Here is a 22,555-nt window from a genome sequence, read left to right as displayed (position 1 = left end):
CAAACTTTCCATTCTACCGACAAAATCATAAATTCCTGTCAAACTAGGTAGTGTGTGCTCATTTGGTTTACCCTTGCTCCAATCAGTGTTACTACTACCAGAAGAACTGCCCATCACTTCATTTACACACAATCCTGTCCTTTGTTATATCCATAATTTATTATCCCTTTAAGTTCCTTTAATTACATACACATACACACACACACACACACACACACACACACACACATACACACACACACACACACACACACCAGACGGCATTCCATGGAAGCATTCTCTAACTCCTACAGCTTTATTTTCATAAAGCTGTGTGGGGGTGCATTATAATTATATATGTAAATATCAACTTCCTTGCCAAAACACAAATTCCACAGTAAACTCTACCTCTAACACAGTCTACAAGAATGCTTTGCATATTAGTGGGTACTATAAAATATTAGTGAGAGAAATTAATAAAAGTATGGTGGGTCAGTCATATTTATCAGCACTTATTTTAAAAGGATAAAAAATGACTCACATAAGAGGAATGAAAAATGACATACTACTTATCTATTTCATATGAGTAAGTAACTAGATATGCTAAAATTACATTATTATGGTGAACACAGCCAACCCAAAAGGTGATTATTACAGAGAAATATTGTTTCTACCACTGTTCCAACTAGTATTTCATGTGAAAATTAGGAACAAAGTTTTACATTTGAGATAGTTAAGTAGCATAAAAATCTTATTCTTATTGAAAACCCCATATATGCAAAAAAGACTTTCAAATTGAAAATCATGAACAATGTCTCATACTTAGAAAACACAGTTCGCAGAATAATACATGGCCAAGTAGTTATTCTCAAAAGTCTATGAAAATATTAAGTTCCATGGCAATGAGATTAAAGCTACTGAAGGGATCCAGGTTGCTACGGTCTGAATAAACCGGAGGGTGATAGAGCAATTGTGTGAGATGTGATCAGAAAGAGAAGTGCAGATGGATGCAACTTTGATATTGGAAAATAAAGAGTTCATGACAAGATAAAAAGCAAAGAGAAGCTGGAAAAGACAATGGTATGGATTCTTCCTCCCAGCCTGTGGAAAGGAATTCACGTTTGCCAACACCTAACGTTGAGAATGTCACACCAATGCCAGGCTTATGCTTTACTGCAATGTAAGATAAAAAGCTTTGTGTTGTTTTTAAAAAGTGTGTAGTAATTTGTTATAAGAGCAACAGAAAATCAAAACATTAAGAAGTACTACTGTATTACAAATACATTATCCTAGTAACTAGGGAGGCAGAAATTTCAGGATCATGCATGAAAGCCAGCACTGGCCAAAAAGAAGAAAAAAAAGTTCACATGACTTCAGCTCTCCCAATAGATCTGTATGGTGGAGCAAGACTATTATCCTAAAGTCCATGGAAAGCACATTGGCTGTGTGAAGGAGAGTAGTGGCAATCTGTCATCTCAGCAACATGGGAAGGAAAAATAAGAGCATCACAACCCAGGCAGGCCTGGACATAATGCGAGACCCTCTCAAAAATTAAACCACACGGGCTGGAAATATGGCCTAGCGGCAAGAGTGCTTGCCTCCTACACATGAAGCCCTCGGTTCGATTCCCCAGCACCACATATATGGAAAACGGCCAGAAGGGGCACTGTGGCTCAGGTGGCAGAGTGCTGGCCTTGAGCGGGGAAGAAGCCAGGGACAGTGGCTAAGGCCCTGAGTCCAAGGCACAGGACTGGCCAAAAAAAAAAAAAAATTTAAACCACACAAAAAGTGGCACAGTCAAGTCCATAAGTTCAAACGCCAGTACTGAAAGAGAAAGTAGAGAGAGTAGAAGAGGAAAGAGAGGGAAATAGAGAGACAGCTAGACAGACAGGCACAGACAGAGAGAAACACAGAGTAGACACACAGAGAGGTTACATAAAGATAAACCAAATGACCTTTTTTGTAAATCTATACAAAAAAAGTTTCCACTATCCAAAGCATTCATGCAATCAAGTAAAAGCTACGCTGTAAATATTTAAAAACCTGTCATAAGAAACACAAACATATTTTAAATAGAAAATGTTTCTTTAAGGAACTGGGCATCTGCTCCCAGCAAGAAGCCATGTACACAATCAATAATAATACAGACAAAACTCTAGTTTGATTTTTTTTTAAGTTGCTGCAGGAAAAATAGCGCTTAGAAAAGTTACTAAATTAGGTGGGTTATGAGTCTCAGAGGTTCACAGCACAAATTACAAATGAGAATACATTACTACCTCAATCATCAGACCAAAGAGAAGCCTGGAACCATTTGTAGATACATCTTGTTAATTGGCTAAATTATCGAAAATAATCTTAATCACTATTTTACAAATCAACTTTGATTTTCATTATATTGCTAATAAGAACTGTTTTTAGCCAGGTGCAGGCAGCTCTGAGATCTGAGTATTACAAGTTCTAAGCCAGCCCAGACGATAAACAAATCTCTCGGACTCTTTTCTCAAATTCATTACCAGAAAGCTAAAAGTGAAGCTGTGGCTCAAGTGGTAGAACATCCATCTTAAGCAGTAAGTTAAGAAATAGTGCCCAGGCCTTAAGATCAAGCCCCAGTATTAATATACACACATACACAAGAACTTTGCAAGCATATTCTTATAAGAATAAGGGAATGATAAGCAAGGTATTTCCTCACCTCTGATTTTTATTTTGACTCTCCAATTTTAAATTCTTTCAAGATATACGTATTCAATCCTTTATAAGAAATTTAGTAACCTCGGTAGTATGTTAATATTCCTTTTAAAAGTATTGTGAGAAAAACTTTTATAAAAATATTCTAGCTTTCAGAATGAATTACAATACCAAATAAACAATCTCTAGCCCTCAGAACACCAATGACAACAAGAAAAGGTATTATTAAAGGTAACAGAAAAAGAGCTCTGTAAATGTACTAAGCCAAATAATAATGAATTCTATAAGCCTAACAAAAAACACTTCCTAAATTAACTATAAAACACTTCCTAAATCAACATACCACTCCTCTTAACTGTAAAAAAAAAAACAGAAACAAAAATAGGTAACATTAAACAATTTGCCTTCCAGAAACTGTCATTTAAAATAATTTATATATAATCATTTTGAGAGCATTATATGTAGTTTTCATGGAAGATGCAGTTTTATCTACTAGCAATGCAGAAGTTATGCTAAAGTAATTATGCAGCAATGATTTTCCAGCTGAATGATTTGGGTTAAGAAGTTTGCTTCACTTGGAAACTTCCATTTAATGAGAAGTATGTAATAAACTACTGGAGTTTAAGCTTGGCCTGATTGTTTACCTGGATCACAGATTCTGCCAACTGTGTTTCATCCACTTCCAGTATCATCATTTTGATTTCCTCATATGGCACCCGGAAAGAACTCAGGAAGATTGCTAAAAGAGAGAGTAAATAAGGTTCATAATAAATTAGGTAATAAAGAAATTTGAGACATAGTTCTGTATATAAGCTAAAAAAATGCAATAAAAATTCAGACACTTAATACAGATGTTGAAAAACAATTTTCATTAGCACATTGTAGATTCTTCTCCAGTTTTAGGACTAAAGTTTATACAACTATGACATATAGTTTTTTTCCAAGTTATGTGCCAACTAGAGGAATAACCAATTTTCATGTGACTTAGAGCGATTACACTATATGCAATATACTATAGAAACATCCAAGTTGTGCTGAAAAGAATGACAAATATTAGTACATGTATATAATATTTTTCTGTGTATATAATATTCGATTTATATAGTATCTTCTAGTGCTACTAAAGAGTTCAAAAGAAACAGTTTAAGAAAACTGTTAAATAATACATTAACACTTTTACAAGTAATAGTAGCACTTCACTATTCAAAAGTATTGCATGCTGCAAGCAAGAGTCTTTGCATGTAACTAAATTTTAAAATAAACAGTACAAGAAAAGTACCCAACCCTAACATATGAAACTGTAACCTCTCTGTACATCAATTTGACAATAAAATAAAATTTCAGGAAGAAAATATTCATGATGAAGTACCCAAAGAACATATATAGAATAATATACTATCAGGAATTCTAAATGTCATTTATACTTTACTTGATACGTATCTAGTCTTATAAAGTTCTTTAAAAGAGCTTTTGAGATATAAGCATGGTAATTTCACATCATTTGATAGAAAGGTTTTTCTAGATTCCTATTCTAATGCTGGTTCCATGTCAATTTTTTTGTTCTTTTTCATATTATTTATTTTAGCAGATGTTGTTTCTTCCCCATAGACATCAGTAACCATTCTGTTTTTTTTTTTTAATATTTTGGAATTCTATGTCATTTGCAATTCAGGTAATTGCTTACATAAATACTATTTTTCCAAAGGCTCAGAAGACATAAACTCCTCTTTTGTTGGATTTTGTTTCTCCTTAGTGAGGGCTCCACATATGTAATAGTGAGCTCATACCAAACAGTGAGCAAGAAGGATAACACTGTGTTCTCACCACCAACTTCATTCATGTGTTTTCTTTTTAACACAAGATGTCAGGTATAGGGCTGGGGATATGGCCTAGTGGCAAGAGTGCTTGCCTTGTATACATGAGGCCCTGGGTTCGATTCCCCAGCATCACATATACAGAAAATGGCCAGAAGTGGCGCTGTGGCTCAAGTGGCAGAGTGCTAGCCTTGAGCAAAAAGAAGCCAGGGACAGTGCTCAGGCCCTGAGTTCAAGGCCCAGGACTGGCCAAAAAAAAAAAAAAAAAGAAGATGTCAGGTATAAGGGAAGTGTATGCTACCAAATATGCCAGATGCTGTTATTCCAGAACGTCAACAAAATGACTATTCCATAAGGTGAAAATCTAATAAAAAATATTTATGAATTAAAAAGTACAAATCTAAACAAAATCAAAGCCATCAGAATGATGTATAGCAAATTGATGAAGACAGAGAAAAGTAATAGGCAAAAAGACAAAATGATACACATTATATATAACAATCCAATATGAGATTCAAAATAAACCACAAATAAAAGAACACTGGAAAAGAAGCTAAGAAATTTTCAAAATTACAGAAAGACACAAATCATTACACTAAGAAGTATCAATGAGTGCCAAACACAGTCAATGAAAACACAAAATTGGAGTCTTGTAAAACACCAAGCATTGGTGAACTGTAAAACAGGAACAGTTAAGCATTGCTGGAGAAGAGTAATTGCTTGCCATACAGTACTGTCACAACTACTAAGCTATTCCTGCACAAAAGCAGCCATGGACAATATGCAAACAAATGGCATGGCAATGCCCATTAAACAATGCTGTTTTTAAAACAAGCAGTAGACAAGTATTAGCATGAGGAACATCCAAGAATTGAATGAAAACAGTATGTCAAAAAAATGTGAATCCACTTTGCAATGAAAATAAATATAGCTGAATGTATTAATGTATTAGTTTGAATATATTTATGAAAAATTTGAAATAAGTCAATGTAAAACTCATGCAAATGGTAGCTAAAACATTTACAAATGCATAGGCAAAGATTCAGGATAAGGGTACTTCTTACTGTGAGAGATAAAATTGGAGAGGTCATAAATAATTTTGAAAGTAGAGGCAATGTTTTTGTAATCTATGACTTTTTTTATTAAAGTACACTGTATATTTTATAAATTGCTCACGTGTATAATATGCATCAAAACAACATGAACGAAGAATGTGTAAAGAAAGTGCACAAAAAGAATACTGTGAAGTGAAGCACTAAGCATATCCTTGTGAACTAAGCCCTTGCATTCTGTACCTGTGAGAGTCTCGCAACCCTTGTAACATCTGTCACCTAAAGACATTGGGCCACATCACATAGTATCATACCAGAAAACTGATCGAAAGTGTGGATTATGAGCCATATAGTATCAGTTCTACCTCTGATGAGGCTAGAAACTAAGGTTAGTCAAAAGGAGGTTCAGCTACAATAAAGTCCCAAGAAAAACTCCAGACAATTCGACTGAATTGAGGCACAGTCAAACTAAAACTACTTCAGTGAATTCCTTAAGTATTTTTAATGGATTATTAAGCCCAAGAGTAGTCTTGGAAAAATTAACATCATTTTCCTCCCAACTTTCCCCTACCCATCCAATATAATATATATAATATGTATATTCATATATATGTTCATGTGTATATGCCATTCTTTAATTTATACATATGTATAATGAATATAAATGTAGTTTTCATGGGTATTCTTTCTTAGGGTGTTCTTTCTGTCTTTAATGTAAAATTTACAGCTTACCCTACATTTAATGATGTTTGAAATGTATTCAGAAAAAAAAAAAAAGAAGGTTGATGATGGGGATTCACTAGCTGCAGATGACAAAAAAACCATGATCTCACCTATGTAAGTAAATGAATGAGTAAACATATAAAGAACACAGCATACTTACAGTAACATGAAACATGAACAGAAAAGAGAAAAAATGATAATAAGATCTATTTTTTTTACTTTTCAGATCACGATAAACTAATTCTTTTACTTTTTCCTCTGATTGTGATTTGTTCAGCACGTCAAATATTCTATTTAAATATCACATACTATCAAACATGCATATTTATAGAACTAAATTTATTTTATAAATTCACTTTTGGAAATGACCAACATTTTGATTCCTATGGGAGAAAGTTACAGAAGAGCTTAGAATGACTTACGGCCTAACAGACAGCTCAGAAAACGAGTCCACACTAATTTTAAATATATTAAAGTTACAGAGAATCATCTACATTATTCAGTTGATGCTTCCAAAGAGATCATTAAATTTGTTTTTTGGTATTTTTTACAATCACACATCGTATCTATGAAAGTATGATCATACAGACCCTACTAGGAAGTTCTGGTTTCAGTTCAAGAGTATATAAAATGTGCAGATTTGGGAGCTATTCATGCTCATGCTTGTTTTCCTCACAGGAATTTATAAATATATAAAATGTCATGTTAATTTGTAGATTCAAAACTTCTTCCTTTCAAGCTCTAATACCAACTCAAAAAGAATATGGTAAAACATAGATATCCTGTAAAACTCATGAAACATTTCTTGATTCTGGAGTTGTATGGATAAAAAAATGAACCCATATCTTTGTCATAACCTTTTTGAGCTCAAAAAATACATAAACCTAAGCTGTCTGTAAGTAAGTAAAGTAGAAGTAATCTTTGGAGCCTTTCTTCAAAATTCAACAGAATACAGTATTGAAGATCTTAGTACAAATCTATCCATTTTCTCTTCAATAAAATTTGGAAATGAACCTCTACATTTTCATGTCAGCATTCTACTACAGACTACAGCATTACTCCAACATGTCTCATTCAGAAACAGTTGTTACTATCTCAGCAAGACTCTTCTCAGAATTCAGTATACAAGCTCTAAATTTTATACATAAAAACCAGCTGAGAATCCAACTATGATTACAGTAAACATTCTAAGCTGCTAAAGCTTTATAACACTTATATCATAACCACTTTGCTACAATCTGAGAGAGCAAAAATAATCCTAAAACACAGTACGTCATAATATGACATGTTATACATTCTGGATCCTTTGGTTTTAAACTTTAAATATGCTTCTGAATTGAATGATAGAGATACATATCCTCTATTGTAAACAAACCACATGAAGCTGATACTTCTCTATGATAGTAATGTGTCTAATAACACTTCTGCTATAATTTATTATGTCGTAAATAACTGCATGCAACAAGTTCATTATTCAACAGATAAACAGATATTTTAATTAAGTTATAACTGCACTACTAAAAAAGTATAGTTATTTAAAATATTTCTCAGGAAAATTAACAAGGTTGTTTAGAGACAAGATTAAGGTTAGATTGTATACTTAGTATTTCAATATTATCTCTTACTTTAAAAATGCATGCAGGCTGGGGATATGGCCTAGTGGCAAGAGTGCTTGCCTTGTATACATGAAGCCCTGGGTTCAATTCCCCAGCACTACATACACAGAAAACAGCCAAAAGTAGCGCTGTGGCTCAAGTGGCAAAGTGCTAGCCTTGAGCAAAAAGAAGCCAGGGACAGTACTCAGGCCCTGAGTCCAAGCCTCAGGACTGGCAAAAAAAAAAAAAAAAAAAAGAAAAAAGATTAGCAATTTCTACAGACTATAGACATTTTTCAAAATAAAATCAGCTATTTGATATCACATCATACAGACTAGATTCACGTCTAAATTAATAATGCAGTGCATTGAATTGAGATAATACTGCAGCGGGGAGGAAAATCTCTGATGAATATGTAAAAAATTTCCAAATTTCAAAGTTCTAACAAATACACAAACACAATTATTTAGAGGTTGAGAAAGTATGTTCACCCCACATCAGAAATAGTGATACATAGACATGTTACATGTAACATATATATTATACGATATATAAATTATATGCTCCTTATCACAATGATGGACATCACACTGACTACCATACTATATGTTGATGGAAAGAGACCACTGGACTTTCTCATACTACTGAGAAGATGCTAGCACTCTGACACCTCTTCAACTTACATGTTCATTAACCTAAGAATATCACATGATGATACCTAATTTGGAAGAGGCAGGGATGTTTGCACCTAGAACACAAATGTATACTGGATAATAAAATTAATGTCTCCATGCAACAAGTTTCTCCATAGAATTCTAAAAATAAGTTATATGGAATCATCATAGAAGAGCGTCAGAGATGGAAGTCTGGAGGAAAACCACATTACGTATACCAACAAAGAATGGCTGGGCAAAGAACTTAAGTGGCCATGGAGTATGGAGAAAACAAGAATGAGGAAGAGGTGACACTGTTCAAAAAGAAATGTACTCATGACCTGACATATAACTGTAACCCCTTTGTACATCACCTTTACAACAAAATCATAAGCTAAAAATAAATTTAAAGTAGGAAAAAATTAACATATCCATACTATCATATAAGGAACTCTTCCAACAACGTCATAGGGGGTATATAGCCGACAAAAGGAATATTAATTCTAACCCTACCCTAAAGTAATGTTCTTTAATGAACAGAATAGTGTATTATCATTTCCTGGATAACAATTTTGTTCCAATACCTGCTAATAGCCCAGGTAAAGCACATCAAAACCGAGACACAGACCAACACAGAGCAACCATATTACACCTTCTTGCATCATCAGAAAGGAGTGTGTGTGTGTGTGTGTGTGTGTGTGTGTGTGTGTGTGTGTGTTTTAACATCAGCTACACGGAGAACTATATAGTTGATGCACTTGAGATTAATTTAGAAATGATCTGGAAACAAAATTATTTGCCTTCTACTCTCACAATAGTAAAGTTAGAAAGACAGTTCAAGGCTAAGCATTTAGCTCCTATAACAGTAATTATATCTAAAATATTTCTAGTCAGTACTTCTGAGGAATGGTTTTGAACTGCTAGACAGGATAATGGAATTCATTGTATTCATCATCCTTATTTCCATTAGTATTCTAGCTGCTTTCAAGCATGATCAAGAATTGCAAATAATAAAGACTCGCAGGTACAAAAAAGTAATACATTATCATTAAAAAAAAATACAATGTCAGTGTCTGAATTCCTGGCCTTTATTTATATACAAAAAAGGGACATAAGAAGGTAATTCTCTTAATGCTCTTTTGATTTATGTGAAGCAGAATTTTCCCTAGATTCTTTACTTATTCAAATATGTACTAAACTTTTTAAAATGTAAATTAAATTCCATAATTTAATAATTTAGTAATTCTTTAATTTCACAATTTGCAAGAAAATATTTATCTTTAGATCTATTACTTAAAGAATGAAATTAAAATAGCAATCTAAAAACAAGTCATCAAATGAAATGATTTAAATAAAATACCAGCATATGTTTGGATAATTTCAATAGCACTAAAGGTGATACTTACAAAGGTTTTGGGCAATTTTAGAATCCAGAAATTTAAGTTCTTTAATTCTTTTTTTAATAGCTTTCTTCTCCTCAAAATCTTCTTCATCTCTTCTCTCTATAAAAGAAATGTATGACATTACAATGCAAAAGAGCAGAAATGAATTTTTCCAATAAAAAACTAAATATATATGTACATATACACACACGTATCTTCTAAGTCACAATTACAAAAACTTTATAAAATACATATCCAAAGACCGAAACTGTTGCAAACAAGGAATGCTGACTCATCTAGAAAAACTATGGAGTAAATATCTGCAGATCTAACAGGAAAAGAAAATATACCTGATAGAATTGGTATAAGTATAGTTACTTGTGTGACCAGTATACAGAATACAATAATTCACGTGCCTACGTTTAAGATGGTTTGAAAACTTAGCCCTAAGAATGTTAAGCATAAACAATCATATTAGTACTCAATGTTTGGTGTAATAGGTACAGTTAAAAATGGAAATCATACAAAATTGTATGAATCAACTGAATGTAACTTTTAATCTTTGAATAGACAAATTTTGATACACAGCTGACTCATGCTGATTGTTCTAAGACATCAATGGATGAATTTAATAACTTTGTTTTGATAGAGTATACAACAAATGGGCTAGCAACAATACATAAAATCTGTAATTGCTGTGCAATGTATGATAAACAGATTTAACAGTTATTACTAATGAGGTACTATGTCATCTTTCCTCTTATTTTTGACCATGGACAGTGTTCTAGATTTCAGTCATCTTGTAAAATTAGAATGTCAGTAAGCAATAATAGTTAGGTAACCAAACAGAATAACTAATTGCAAGACTCGTGTGTGTATGTAATACATACACACATGTATACAAATACATAGCTATGTATTTATATGCATAGTACAGCATTAAATATATAATACAGTTCATTATAATTCCATTATTTGAGGTCAGAAAGAAGGAAATTTTATTTCATATCTTAGTAGACACTAAGAGTTAAAAATAAAAAATTAACATGATCATTTGTGTATAATCAACCAAAACATTGAAGTAATTTTGAATATTTTTACCTCACGCTTAATATTTATATACATTAGTCCTGCTCTTTTCCTCTGAGCAACTAAGTCAACTTCATTTACTTTCTTAATTACACTTACATAACTACTAATGAGTGTTAACTACTATAGATTTACATTTTATTAATTGGTACTTCTAAGTATTTCATACATTTAAATATCTGCTACTTTTCTCATATTTTTTATACCAACATTAGCAAAGCTGCAAAGGTGAAAAAAGAACTATTTGAATTGCAAGGCATTCAAAAAAAGGAAAAAGAAACTGAACATCTTGAAAATGAACTTCCCAATCAAGACCATGGCCTGATTCTATAATTCTTCAATGAACAAAATTTTCCTAATAAATAACTTGTGTGTTTTTAATTTTGTTAGATATCCCAAGGATATATGTGAACTCTAAAGGGTAAATAAAAGTTGTGAGAATAGAAGAGGTACTATTTCAGAAGAAGAAGAAGAAGATGAAAGGAGGATAGGGTGTTGAGAGGGAAATGAGAGATGATATGATATATCTTATGAATATATAAAATTGTCTAATGAAAAACATTATTCTGCAAAATCAATATATGATAATGAAAGTAGATAAAGGTAAGGAGTCTGGCCTGTATAAGCAGGAACTTTTGTACCAGTATAGAAAGATACTAATAGCCATACAAATTATATTTATATATAGTACAAACATATCTATGTATATATATACATTTGTGTGTATATATACATACATATATATATATAGCCAACTTCTGTGTACATGGATACAAATCCACCAAATAAAGGACAGAGAAGGAGAAAACTTAGGCTGAAGCAACCAGGTAGATGACAGTAGAGATTTTCATTTAATTCATAACCAAATGCAGAATAGGATTAAGCTAGTCCAGTTTGAATCATGTTCAGTCTAAGCAGAAATTCTACATTCACATGGTCTTTTTTTTTTTTTTTTGGCCAGTCCTGGGCCTTGGACTCAGGGCCTGAGCACTGTCCCTGGCTTTTTCCCGCTCAAGGCTAGCACTCTGCCACTTGAGCCACAGCGCCGCTTCTGGCCGTTTTCTGTATATGTGGCGCTGGGGAATCGAACCTAGGGCCTCGTGTATCCGAGGCAGGCACTCTTGCCACTAGGCTATATCCCCAGCCCTCACATGGTCTTATAAAAGAAGCAACTCAGCATACAGACACAAAGGGAAAAAAAAAGTAGAATAGAGGTATGGGTATCAGTTCAAATAATTATCCCATTGACTGTCAATGCTTCCCCAAGGTGTCAAATTGTATCACATACATTTCACAAACCTTTTCTCCGAAATATTATATTGGCTGAAATTTTCAAACAAGAACTAATAAGAATCTTAGTATTATCCCTTTCCTTAATCTGACCAAATGACAGTCCTCTACTTTTTAGAAGGTTGTACACATTGTATTTTCTTCATTATCAAGAAAAGGATAATTTAATGTCTAGATTCACTATGTCTCACCAATATCTTCTCACACTGTGAAATATTCTCTGATGAAAAGTCAGTAACATAAATAATCTTAAGTTTTAAATAACACTGCACTGACCATTTTCCTTAGTTTCCTACATAAACCTTGTATTACTCAACATAATAATGCTATTGCCATCACAATGAAAAAATGGTTTCCTAGTTTAAATAATTTTAACAGATCTAAATAGACAAAAGAATGAATGAATATTACGTGAATTAGACTGAAGAAGTGTGAGTTATCACTATAAAAATGAACTATACAAGCTTGTCCATTTCCAGAGGCTGTATCATATTTATCAAGTGTGCCATTTTCACAAAACCTGACAAGATACCCTCTTGCTGAGTTTAATATCTCACCATACTCAATGCAACAGACTTATGGTTTGCTTCACCTTTTCTACTACACTGTAGCCTAAGAGTGGAATGTAAATAGTGAAAATGGACGTGAATAGGAAGACCAGAATTTCCTTACAAGGAAAACAACAGATCAAAACACAAAGTTCAATATGTCTATGTCTTTGCTGACATCAGATGAGTCAAGTTAGTCTGGTTTCAAAAATAACAGTCATTTTGAGGAATGAAAGTTAAATATTCAGCTTGATAAGGAACTGACTCAAGCCAATGAAAAGTCAGAACATATGTGTGTGTGTGTGTGTCAATGACAACCTAGTATCAGAATGCCTATGGCTATTACATTGGCACACACTCTGATTGAACGCTCCATAAGTCCAGTGCTGGAAGTTTGGTCCACAGTCTGCTGGACTTTTAAGAGATGAGGCCTGTCAGGAAGATGTTAGATTGCTGGAGATACTGCTCTTAGAATGGAATAAGGAAGTTCTTACTGAGCTCTGGTTAATACTTCAGAGAGTAACTCTGGCCCCTCACTGGCCTCTCTAGTCTTGCCATGTGATCCCTTCCAAGAACATATGCTCACAACCAGAACCAACAGGTTGTGGCAAAATACATACAAATCACAACAACTTTAAAGTATATAAATCTTGTTTCTTTATAAATTACTTATCATTTTTGTTATATCAATGGAAAAATAGATTAGCACAGCAACAATAAAAACCAACTAGTGCTTAGGTTTAATCATCTTCTGTTCCCTAATGGAAATTGTGAGACTAAAAGGAGATGCTCATTACCTTTGTTAATCTTCCCTACACAGTGACAAAGAAACAACTGCTGTGCATACACACAATTCAGTAGCCAATGGTCAAACAAACTTCAGCCTCAATGTCCTTCATTGGTGGAATAGCTCTTCTAATGCTAAGACAAAAGACATTTTCACAGCACGACTAGATTTTCTCACCTATAAAGAGAAAATCTGCATCATAAAGTCAGACTATTAGGCTCATTGTCATTAGAGGTCTGTGTTTAATCTTACTTCCTCTAGATGCTGTATAAGGCTCAATTTTTCCATGAGAAGATTAATAATGTTCAAAAATGGTTCTGATCCCTAACACTGCATATGCCACATTTTATAAGGGCTTTATGTCAAAATGAGGTCAAAGATGACAAAATTTCCTATGCTGCCAAGAGCTATAAACTGAAAAAGTCTTCTTTAATTATATTTTTGCTTTATTCTTTTTCTGTTTTCAAAGTTTAAAAATAGTAGCAAAATTACATAAAGAATCCTTTTCAGGATCTTTCCTTCCATACTAAATTTTCCATCAAAAAATTAAAGTTCCATGGCTCATGGTTATACATCCTATCACAGCTCATTTTTCATTATGTTCTAACCAGATCGACTTAAAATGTAACCTTTTGTGAGGAAGTAAAGTTCATGTAAATTTTAACATACATTATTTCACATTTTTAAAGATCTAGAATATGCTACAAGAAATGAGAAGGCTGTTAGGAGGTACAGAATTTAATTAATGATAGCTTTTTTTCTGTTTCTTATGAGGAGTTACTTTACATAAGTAAATACTATTAGTTACTTATTAAATATGTCTTACTATATTTTTAAAATTCAAAACATTTAAACTTTTCCTTGTATTCCAATACAAATGTTATAACTAAACATTCTCCATGATGATGTGAAGCCAATAAATCCAACTGCTAACAAAGAATAAATTAGTTATTTGGGAAGTAAAATAGAAAGTCGCAAAATTCTCCAAATAAAGTATTTATAGTCTAAGGAACTAACAAAGAACATCAAGCATTTATAAGCCTTAGAAGGAAAACAGTCCTTCAATACAGAATTCAAAGCTCTTACTACAGATGAGAAATCCTAAACCCAGAGAATTTAAGTTGCTTGCAGAAGATTAGAGAGAGTTCAGCTCTGACCATATCTGCTACTAGGTCTTCTGCCACTAATAGAAATAAAACTGCCTCAGAGTCATGGAATCTATCCGAGGAATTCAGTTTACAACCAGCACATAAGAGAAACATCACACTTTGCATTTACACTTCATGCAATTTCCTTGGCTTTGCCTGTTTCTAGGTGAGTGGCTAGGAAGATAAGTTCTGAAAGAAGAGAAATGGGTGGCCTCTTGAACAGGAGTCAAAGTTCTAGGGGAAAAAAATGTATTTCAAAAGTAAAAGTTAAGAATTTACCCAGGCTATCTCACAAATGATGGTAACTTAAAATAGGGTTTAGTTATTCTGCTCTACAATGAATGGAATGATTGATAATGCTGAGGGTCAGAATTTGAGAACTAGTAGATGAAGGAAGAAGGCTTATACATTTCTGACAGTTAACAGTATTGGAGAATTGTCATAAAATACCATTCTACCATACAAGATTTAGGCACCTCAGAAACAGAGCATATAGAATGCATAGGGAAAAGTATGTGTGTGTGGGTGGGGGGGGGAAACTGTGAATAAAATTTATTTTTAGGTTGGCAATACACCCTTGGTAAAATATCAACATAAATGCTTTGGCATTGAAAATCCTAATTGTATAAAAAGCTTTAGTAATATCTGATCTGTCAAGTCTGGTTTTAATAATTCTAGGCACATAAATAAATGGCTAGGTACCCAACTACATAGAAAATAATCAGCACAGAAGCCTATCAAGCTGTTTTCCTATTCAAATATTAATATATGACCGCCATAACTAATCAGTATTTTACTAGTAAAAAATCTTGACAATTCAAGGCTAGAAATTATACAATATTTAGGATGAGTGGCTGAAGCACTAAATAAAATTTTGTAGAACTGATTATTTCAACTGCAGCAGTGATCAGAAGTGTAGCAAATTAATGCCTGTTTCCTTCTAGGTAGTATCCTTTGTAGTTAAAGTCACAAAACAGTTGAAAGTCTTGCATTATAACTCAAGTCCTACCTCAATTGTAAGAAGGATTTCATGATTTAGTAAATACTATAAAGTTGCATATATTTTTTTTAACAATTGTAACATATACAAGCAGGATGATTAAGGTATGGAGAACATAGTCCATAAAAAGTAAAATAGATACCCCAAGATGGCAATGATTTTTAATTACTGGATCCAAATAATTTGACTTCCCCTACTCACAATTCCTATAAGAAGTAATAAATAAAAATACTTTATAAAACCGTGTTTATTTCCATATCTTATAGTTCATTTCACTTAGCAACAGCTAATGTGATCATATGGAAACAAGAGGTTTTTCATTGTTTTTTTAATGTACTATGTGAATTTTTTTCTTTTGCTTTTCTTTCTTATGGGCTTTCCCCTGTTGTCACCGTATTTTATATTAGTGCCTTCGGTATTATATATGTATATGTTTATCTGAATTAGGGAATGGAAGGAGGAACATCAAAATAGTAAGACAAAGGATAAAAGGTGAACCAATGCAACCACGATACTCACAAGACAATATGCTGGAAATTAACTGTACAACTGAGGTAGAGGAGGGTTGAGGTGGGGGAGGGAAAGTCGGAGAAAAATAAGAAGGGGTTAACAAGTTTGACAAGAACTGCACTCGCTACCTTATGTATGTAACTGTAACCTCTCTGTACATCACTATAAAATTAAATTGACAATAAAATTAAATTAAATTTAAAACAAATCCTGTCTATATCTATGGATGTCCTAAATCACAGAATGTAGCAACATTGTTCATTTAAAAAAATAAAAACGATTTCTTGGGGTGTCTCTCTGCATAAACATGACCTGTTAACCAAAGATTTGTAAAAGGAAAACAAAAGGTTAAGTTAAATGAACATATTAGCACGTTTCAATTTCACACTTTCCAAATTTACAAGCTATGTACCTGGAGGGAAGTCAGGATAAGAAGGTTAAATAAAGTATGTGTATGCATGTGTATATGTGTGTATATGTATGTATGTATATGTGTATATATAGATATATATTTATATGTTTATACTTGGAGAGAGTATATATGCATATGTATATATATATGTATACATAGAGAAAGAGAGAGAGAGAATATGCTGTTTCATGCAAACATTACTATCAGCCTTTCTGATAAGTCATTATCCTGTCCCTTTGATATTATGTCCTTTTCTCTGATAGCTCTGTTGGGAATTCAAAACATTTCCCCAATTTCTCAGTTACTGAATTTTTATTTCTTTGTGCCCTGTGATGGTTCCAGGTAGTGTTTCAATTCATTTGAGTGTCAATTAGCTTAGCTAATTGGAGCTTCATTATTTGGCTGATCTGCTTTCTAGAATCAATGATTCTACACTAATTTCTGTTCTCCCGGTGACCAAAATTTGGGAGGGTGGGGAGGGAAACGGATAATCCATTAACAATGAAGGAGACCTGGGCTTTTAGTGCTTGTACATCTATGCTATCTTACGTTCCAGGCAAATCTCATGTTTTATCTAACCCTACATAGCCATATAAGATGCCAATGTCCCATGTAGGCTACCCACTCTAGGCAAAAGGTTATGGAAGAAGTAGCAGAATTCACATTATATTGTGATAAGGCAAATGACATTTTAAATGGTGATATTCTGATGGGAGAGAAAATGGGGAGTGGTTTTTGAAGGATACAGAGGGTAAAGTGAGGAAAATGAAAGGTTCTATAGATGAAGAGTGGTGATGAGTACACAACCATGTGAATGTGCATAATGCCACAAGTCAGTTGCATATTCAAACCTAATTTATGTATTTGGTGACAATATTTAAATTTGAAATTGTCTTCATTTTTTTTATTTCTAGTTTTTTTTGTCAGTTGTGGAACTTTAACTCAGAGTCTGGGCGCTGTCCCTGAGCTCTTTTGCTCAAGGCTAGTGCTCTACCACTTTGAGGCACAGCTTCCCTTCCAGTTTTCTGGTGGTTAATTGGAGATAAGAGTTCACAGACTTTCCTGACCCAGGTTGCTTTGAACTACAATCTTCAGATCTCAGTCTCCTGAAGATTACAGGCATGAGCCACCAGTGCCCAGCTGGAATTATCTTTATAATGTTTAATTTCAAATACACTTTTTCAACAACATTATATTCACTCCTTGATTTGTATCTTTGAATATAGTACTATTTTTTTTTCAATTGGAAAAATAAACTAGGTGCTGGTGGCTCATCTCTATAGTCCTAACTGTTCATGAGGATGAAGTTGGGAAGATTGTTATTCAGTCAGCCTCAGGAAAAATAGTCTGTGAGACTTGATGCCCAATTACTATCAAAATGACCCAAGTAGCAAAAAACTAGCCAAACAACTAATCCAATTGAGTGTGAGGCCCTGGATTCAAAGCGGAGTAACAATGGAAGACTGAATTATTGAATGAAATGAGTGAACAAATAGATAAAAATTTAAGCGAACACTGAATTCTCAAACCAGACCAAAGAGGAATCTTTTCCAAAATCTGTTCAAGGACCGAGGGGTCTCCCTCACTTCCCAGTAACTCACACAAAATATTGGTTTGACTGATTATCATGGCATAGAAGGGGCACAGTACTTTCACTCCTATCGCCCACCTGGTATTACATCTACAAACTGTCTGAAGGCAATTCAGTGTTTCAAGAACTTCATCACTTTCCATCCTCTAGAATGCCTAGCTCTGCAATATTGAAAATATAGTATTCTGTGCTAATAAGTCAATAGTGTCTTGTCTACAAAAGGTAGCTTGCTTTCTCCTTCTATTCTCTTTATATCCCTCCACTTAAAAGGTCAGACACAGGAAGATCGTCTCTCACTTTTTAATCTACTTTTCCAAAAGTCTTTTGGAGCTAACAAATCTTGGCATTCATTTCCCTGAACAAAAAATAACCCTCATCAGCTCCATGTAGATAGCTGGCACGTGGAGAAAGTACAGAATTAGACTCTGGAAAAGAAATCTGGGCTAGCATTTAGCCTTAATCTCAAGCCATTTACCAAGAACTAAGAACAGAGGTATGTTTGACATCTTCTGACAAACCCAATAAAATGGAACAATGTCTCTTTATGTTATTTTTCTATATACACCTTAGTTTACCAAGCAATCTCTCTGGAGATGGATTAAGACAGGATTTAGAAATTCTTATAATTTTAAAAAGCTTCAAAAAAAGCTCCTAAGAATACATGGATTAAGTAGGTGTAGTTCTGTGGGTTCAATTCTGGGTCTTCAATTCTGTTCCATTGGTCTTCAGGCCTGTTCCGGTGCCAATACCAAGCTGTTTTTATTACTATAGCTTTATAATACAGCTTGAAGTTGGGTATTGTAATTCCTCCAGCACTGTTCTTTCTGCTTAGGAGTGTTTTTGCTATTCTAGGTCTTTTATTGTTCCATATGAATTTCTGGATTGCTTCCTCTATTTCATTAAAGAATGGTGTTGGGATATTAATGGGTATCGTATTGAATTTGTAGATAGCCTTTGGCAATATTGCCATTTTGATTATATTAATCCTCCCAATCCAGGAGCATGGGAGGTTTTTCCATTTTCTTAGTTCTGACTTAATTTCATTTTTCAAGCTTTTAAAGTTCTTATCAAAGAGGTCTTTCACTTCTTTGGTTAAGGTTATTCCTAGGTATTTTATGTTTTGGGGGGCTATTGCAAAAGGAGTTGCTTTCCTGATTTCAGCCTCGGTCTTCGGGTTGTTAGCATAGAGAAAGGCCATTGATTTTTTTTTTCTCAAATTTTTATTATCAAACTGACGTACAGAGAGGTTACAGTATCATACGTTGGGCATTGGATACATTTCTTGTACTGTTTGTTGCCTTGTCCCTCATGCCCCCCTCCCTCCCCCCCTTTCCCTCCCCCCCCCCAGTTGTTCAGTTCACTTACACCAAACAGTTTTGCAAGTATTGCTTTTGTAGTTATTTCTCTTTTTTTACCCTGTGTCTCTCGAATTTGGTATTCCCTTTGAATTTCCTACTTCCAATACCAGTAAACACGGTTTCCAATATACTCAGATAAGATTACAGAGATAGTGTAGGTACAAACATAGGAAGGTGATACAAAACATCATCAATAATAGAAACTACACATACACATAGGACGTTGAAAGTAGTTATAACTGTGATATATCACTTGTTTCCATATCATGGAGTTCATTTCATTTAGCATCATTTATGTGTTTCTAAGGGTATAGCTATTGGGCCTTGTGATGCTCTGCTATGGCTTGCCTAAACCTGTACTAATTATTCCCAATAAGGGAGGCCATAGAGTCCATGTTTCTTTGGGTCTGGCTCACTTCACTTAGTATAACTTTTTCCAAGTCCTTCCATTTCCTTACAAATGGAACAATGTCATTCTTTCTGATAGCCGGCCGTGGTGGCGCACGCTGGTAATCAACGAGGAGGATGAGGCAGGAGGATCATGAGTTCGAGACCAGCCTGGGCTACACAAGGCCATTGATTTTTGAAGGTTTATTTTATATCCTGCAACTTTGCCAAAGTTTTGGATCAGCTCTAGTAGCTTGGGGGTAGAGTCTATGGGATTCTTTAGGTATAGGATCATGTCATCTGCAAAGAGAGAAAGTTTAACTTCATCTTTTCCTATTTGGATCCCCTTTATATTTTCTTCTTGCCTAATTGCTCTGGCTAGGAATTCTAGTACTATGTTGAAGAGCAGGGGAGAGAGTGGACATCCCTGCCTTGTTCCTGATTTTAAAGGGAATGACTTTAGTTTTTCACCATTTAGAGTTATGCTTGCTGTTGGTTTGTCATAAACTGCCTTGATTATATTCAGGAATGTTCCCTGGAATCCCAGTTTTTCCAGGGCTTTTAGCATAAATGGGTGCTGGATTTTATCGAACTAAAACAATAGTATGGAAGAAAGATAGCCTCTTTAACAAGTGGTGCTGGCAAAACTGGCTCAACACATGCAACAAACTCAAACTAGATCCTTATATATCACCATGCACCAAAATCAATTCCAAATGGATTAAAGGCCTTGAAATCAAAACAGGCACCATGAAAACACTAAAGGAAGGAGTAGGAGAAACACTTGGGCTCCTTGGCACAGGACGGAACTTCCTTAACAAAGACCCAGAAAGGCTACAAATCAAAGAAAGGTTGGACAAATGGGACTGCATCAAACTGCAGAGCTTCTGCACGGCAAAGGACATAGCTTGCAAGATAAACAGAAAGCCCACAGACTGGGAGAAGATCTTTACCGGACATTCAACAGACAAAGGCCTCATCTCTAAAATATATGCAGAACTAAAAAAATTACCTTCTTCCAAAACAAAACCGCAAAGAACCAATAGCCCCCTCATCAAGTGGGCTAAAGACTTACAAAGAAACTTCTCTGATGAGGAAATGAGAATGGCCAAGAGACATATGAAAAAATGCTCTACATCACTGGCCATAAAGGAAATGCAAATCAAAACAACATTGAGATTCCATCTCACCCCAGCAAGAATGTCATATATCAAGAAAACTAATAATAACAATTGTTGGAGGGGATGTGGCCAAAAGGGAACCCTACTTCATTGATGGTGGGAATGTAAACTGGTTCAGCCACTCTGGCAAGCAGTATGGAGATTCCTCAGAAGGCTCAATATAGAACTCCCCTATAACCCAGCAGCCCCACTTTTGGGTATCTATCCAAAAGACCACAAACAAAATCACAGTAATGCCACCAGCACAACAATGTTCATCGCAGCACAATTTGTCATAGCGAGAATCTGGAACCAACCCAGATGCCCCTCAGTAGACGAATGGATCAGGAAAAATGTGGTACATATACACAATGGAATTTTATGCCTCTATCAGAAAGAATGACATTGTTCCATTTGTAAGGAAATGGAAGGACTTGGAAAAAGTTATACTAAGTGAAGTGAGCCAGACCCAAAGAAACATGGACTCTATGGTCTCCCTTATTGGGAATAATTAGTACAGGTTTAGGCAAGTCATAGCAGAGCATCGCAAGGCCCAATAGCTATACCCTTATGAACACATAAGATGATGCTAAGTGAATTGAACTCCATGTTATGGAAACAATTGTTATATCACAGTTGTAACTACTTTCATCGTCCTATGTGTATGTGTAGTTTCTATTATTGATGATGTTCTTGTATCACCTTCCTGTGGTTGTACCTACACTATCTCTGTAATCTTATCTGAGTATATTGGAAACCGTGTTTACTGGTATTGGAAGTAGGAAATTGAAAGGGAATACCAAATTTGAGAGACACAGGGTAAAAAAAGAAAAACAACTACAAAAGCAATACTTGCAAAACTGTTTGGTGTAAGTGAACTGAACACCTCCGGGGGGGCGGGGGGAGGGGAAAGGGGGGGAGGGAGGGGGGTATGAGGGACAAGGTAACAAACAGTACAAGAAATGTATCCAATGCCTAACGTATGAAACTGTCACCTCTCTGTACATCAGTTTGATAATAAAAATTTGAAAAAAAAAAAAGAATACATGGAAAGCAATACTTAAATCTCCTTTCCAATGTCCGTATTTAAAATATAGATTTTAAAAAGTACAATCTATTCCGAATGTCATATACCTGCTTCCCAAAAAACTTTAACATATCAATAAAATCTACTATTGAAAAGAAAAAAAAAAAGACATACTTAGAACCATTCTATGAAAAGGGAAAGGAAAAGACTTTTCACTAATAAAAATGCAGTGGCTTAAATCTTCTTAGAAATCTCACTTTAAACTCAATTAATTATGTTTGGCCACATGACACTTGGGCACAGGAGCTTTCACAGCTTAATGGAGAAGAATATTTCCAGCATCTAAAATAACCATAACGGTA

General features: G+C 34.3%; 1 protein-coding gene across 1 annotated transcript in view; it reads right to left on the bottom strand.

Moving 5' to 3' along the window:
• Diaph3 (diaphanous related formin 3) overlaps positions 1–22,555 on the bottom strand; it is a 433,505-nt gene that overhangs the window by 218,891 nt on the left and 192,059 nt on the right. The window contains exons 18-19 of the mRNA XM_048341270.1: positions 9,911–10,006; positions 3,312–3,406 (exon numbers count right to left, since the gene is read on the bottom strand). Of these exons, the coding sequence (XP_048197227.1) occupies positions 3,312–3,406; positions 9,911–10,006 (191 nt within the window). The remainder of the gene's footprint in view (positions 1–3,311; positions 3,407–9,910; positions 10,007–22,555) is intronic.

The sequence above is a fragment of the Perognathus longimembris genome, chromosome 3 (genome assembly GCF_023159225.1).
Source record: "Perognathus longimembris pacificus isolate PPM17 chromosome 3, ASM2315922v1, whole genome shotgun sequence".
NCBI classification, from domain to species: domain Eukaryota; kingdom Metazoa; phylum Chordata; class Mammalia; order Rodentia; family Heteromyidae; genus Perognathus; species Perognathus longimembris.
Note: the sequence above shows the minus strand (reverse complement) of the source record. Positions and strands in the feature narration are given on the sequence as shown.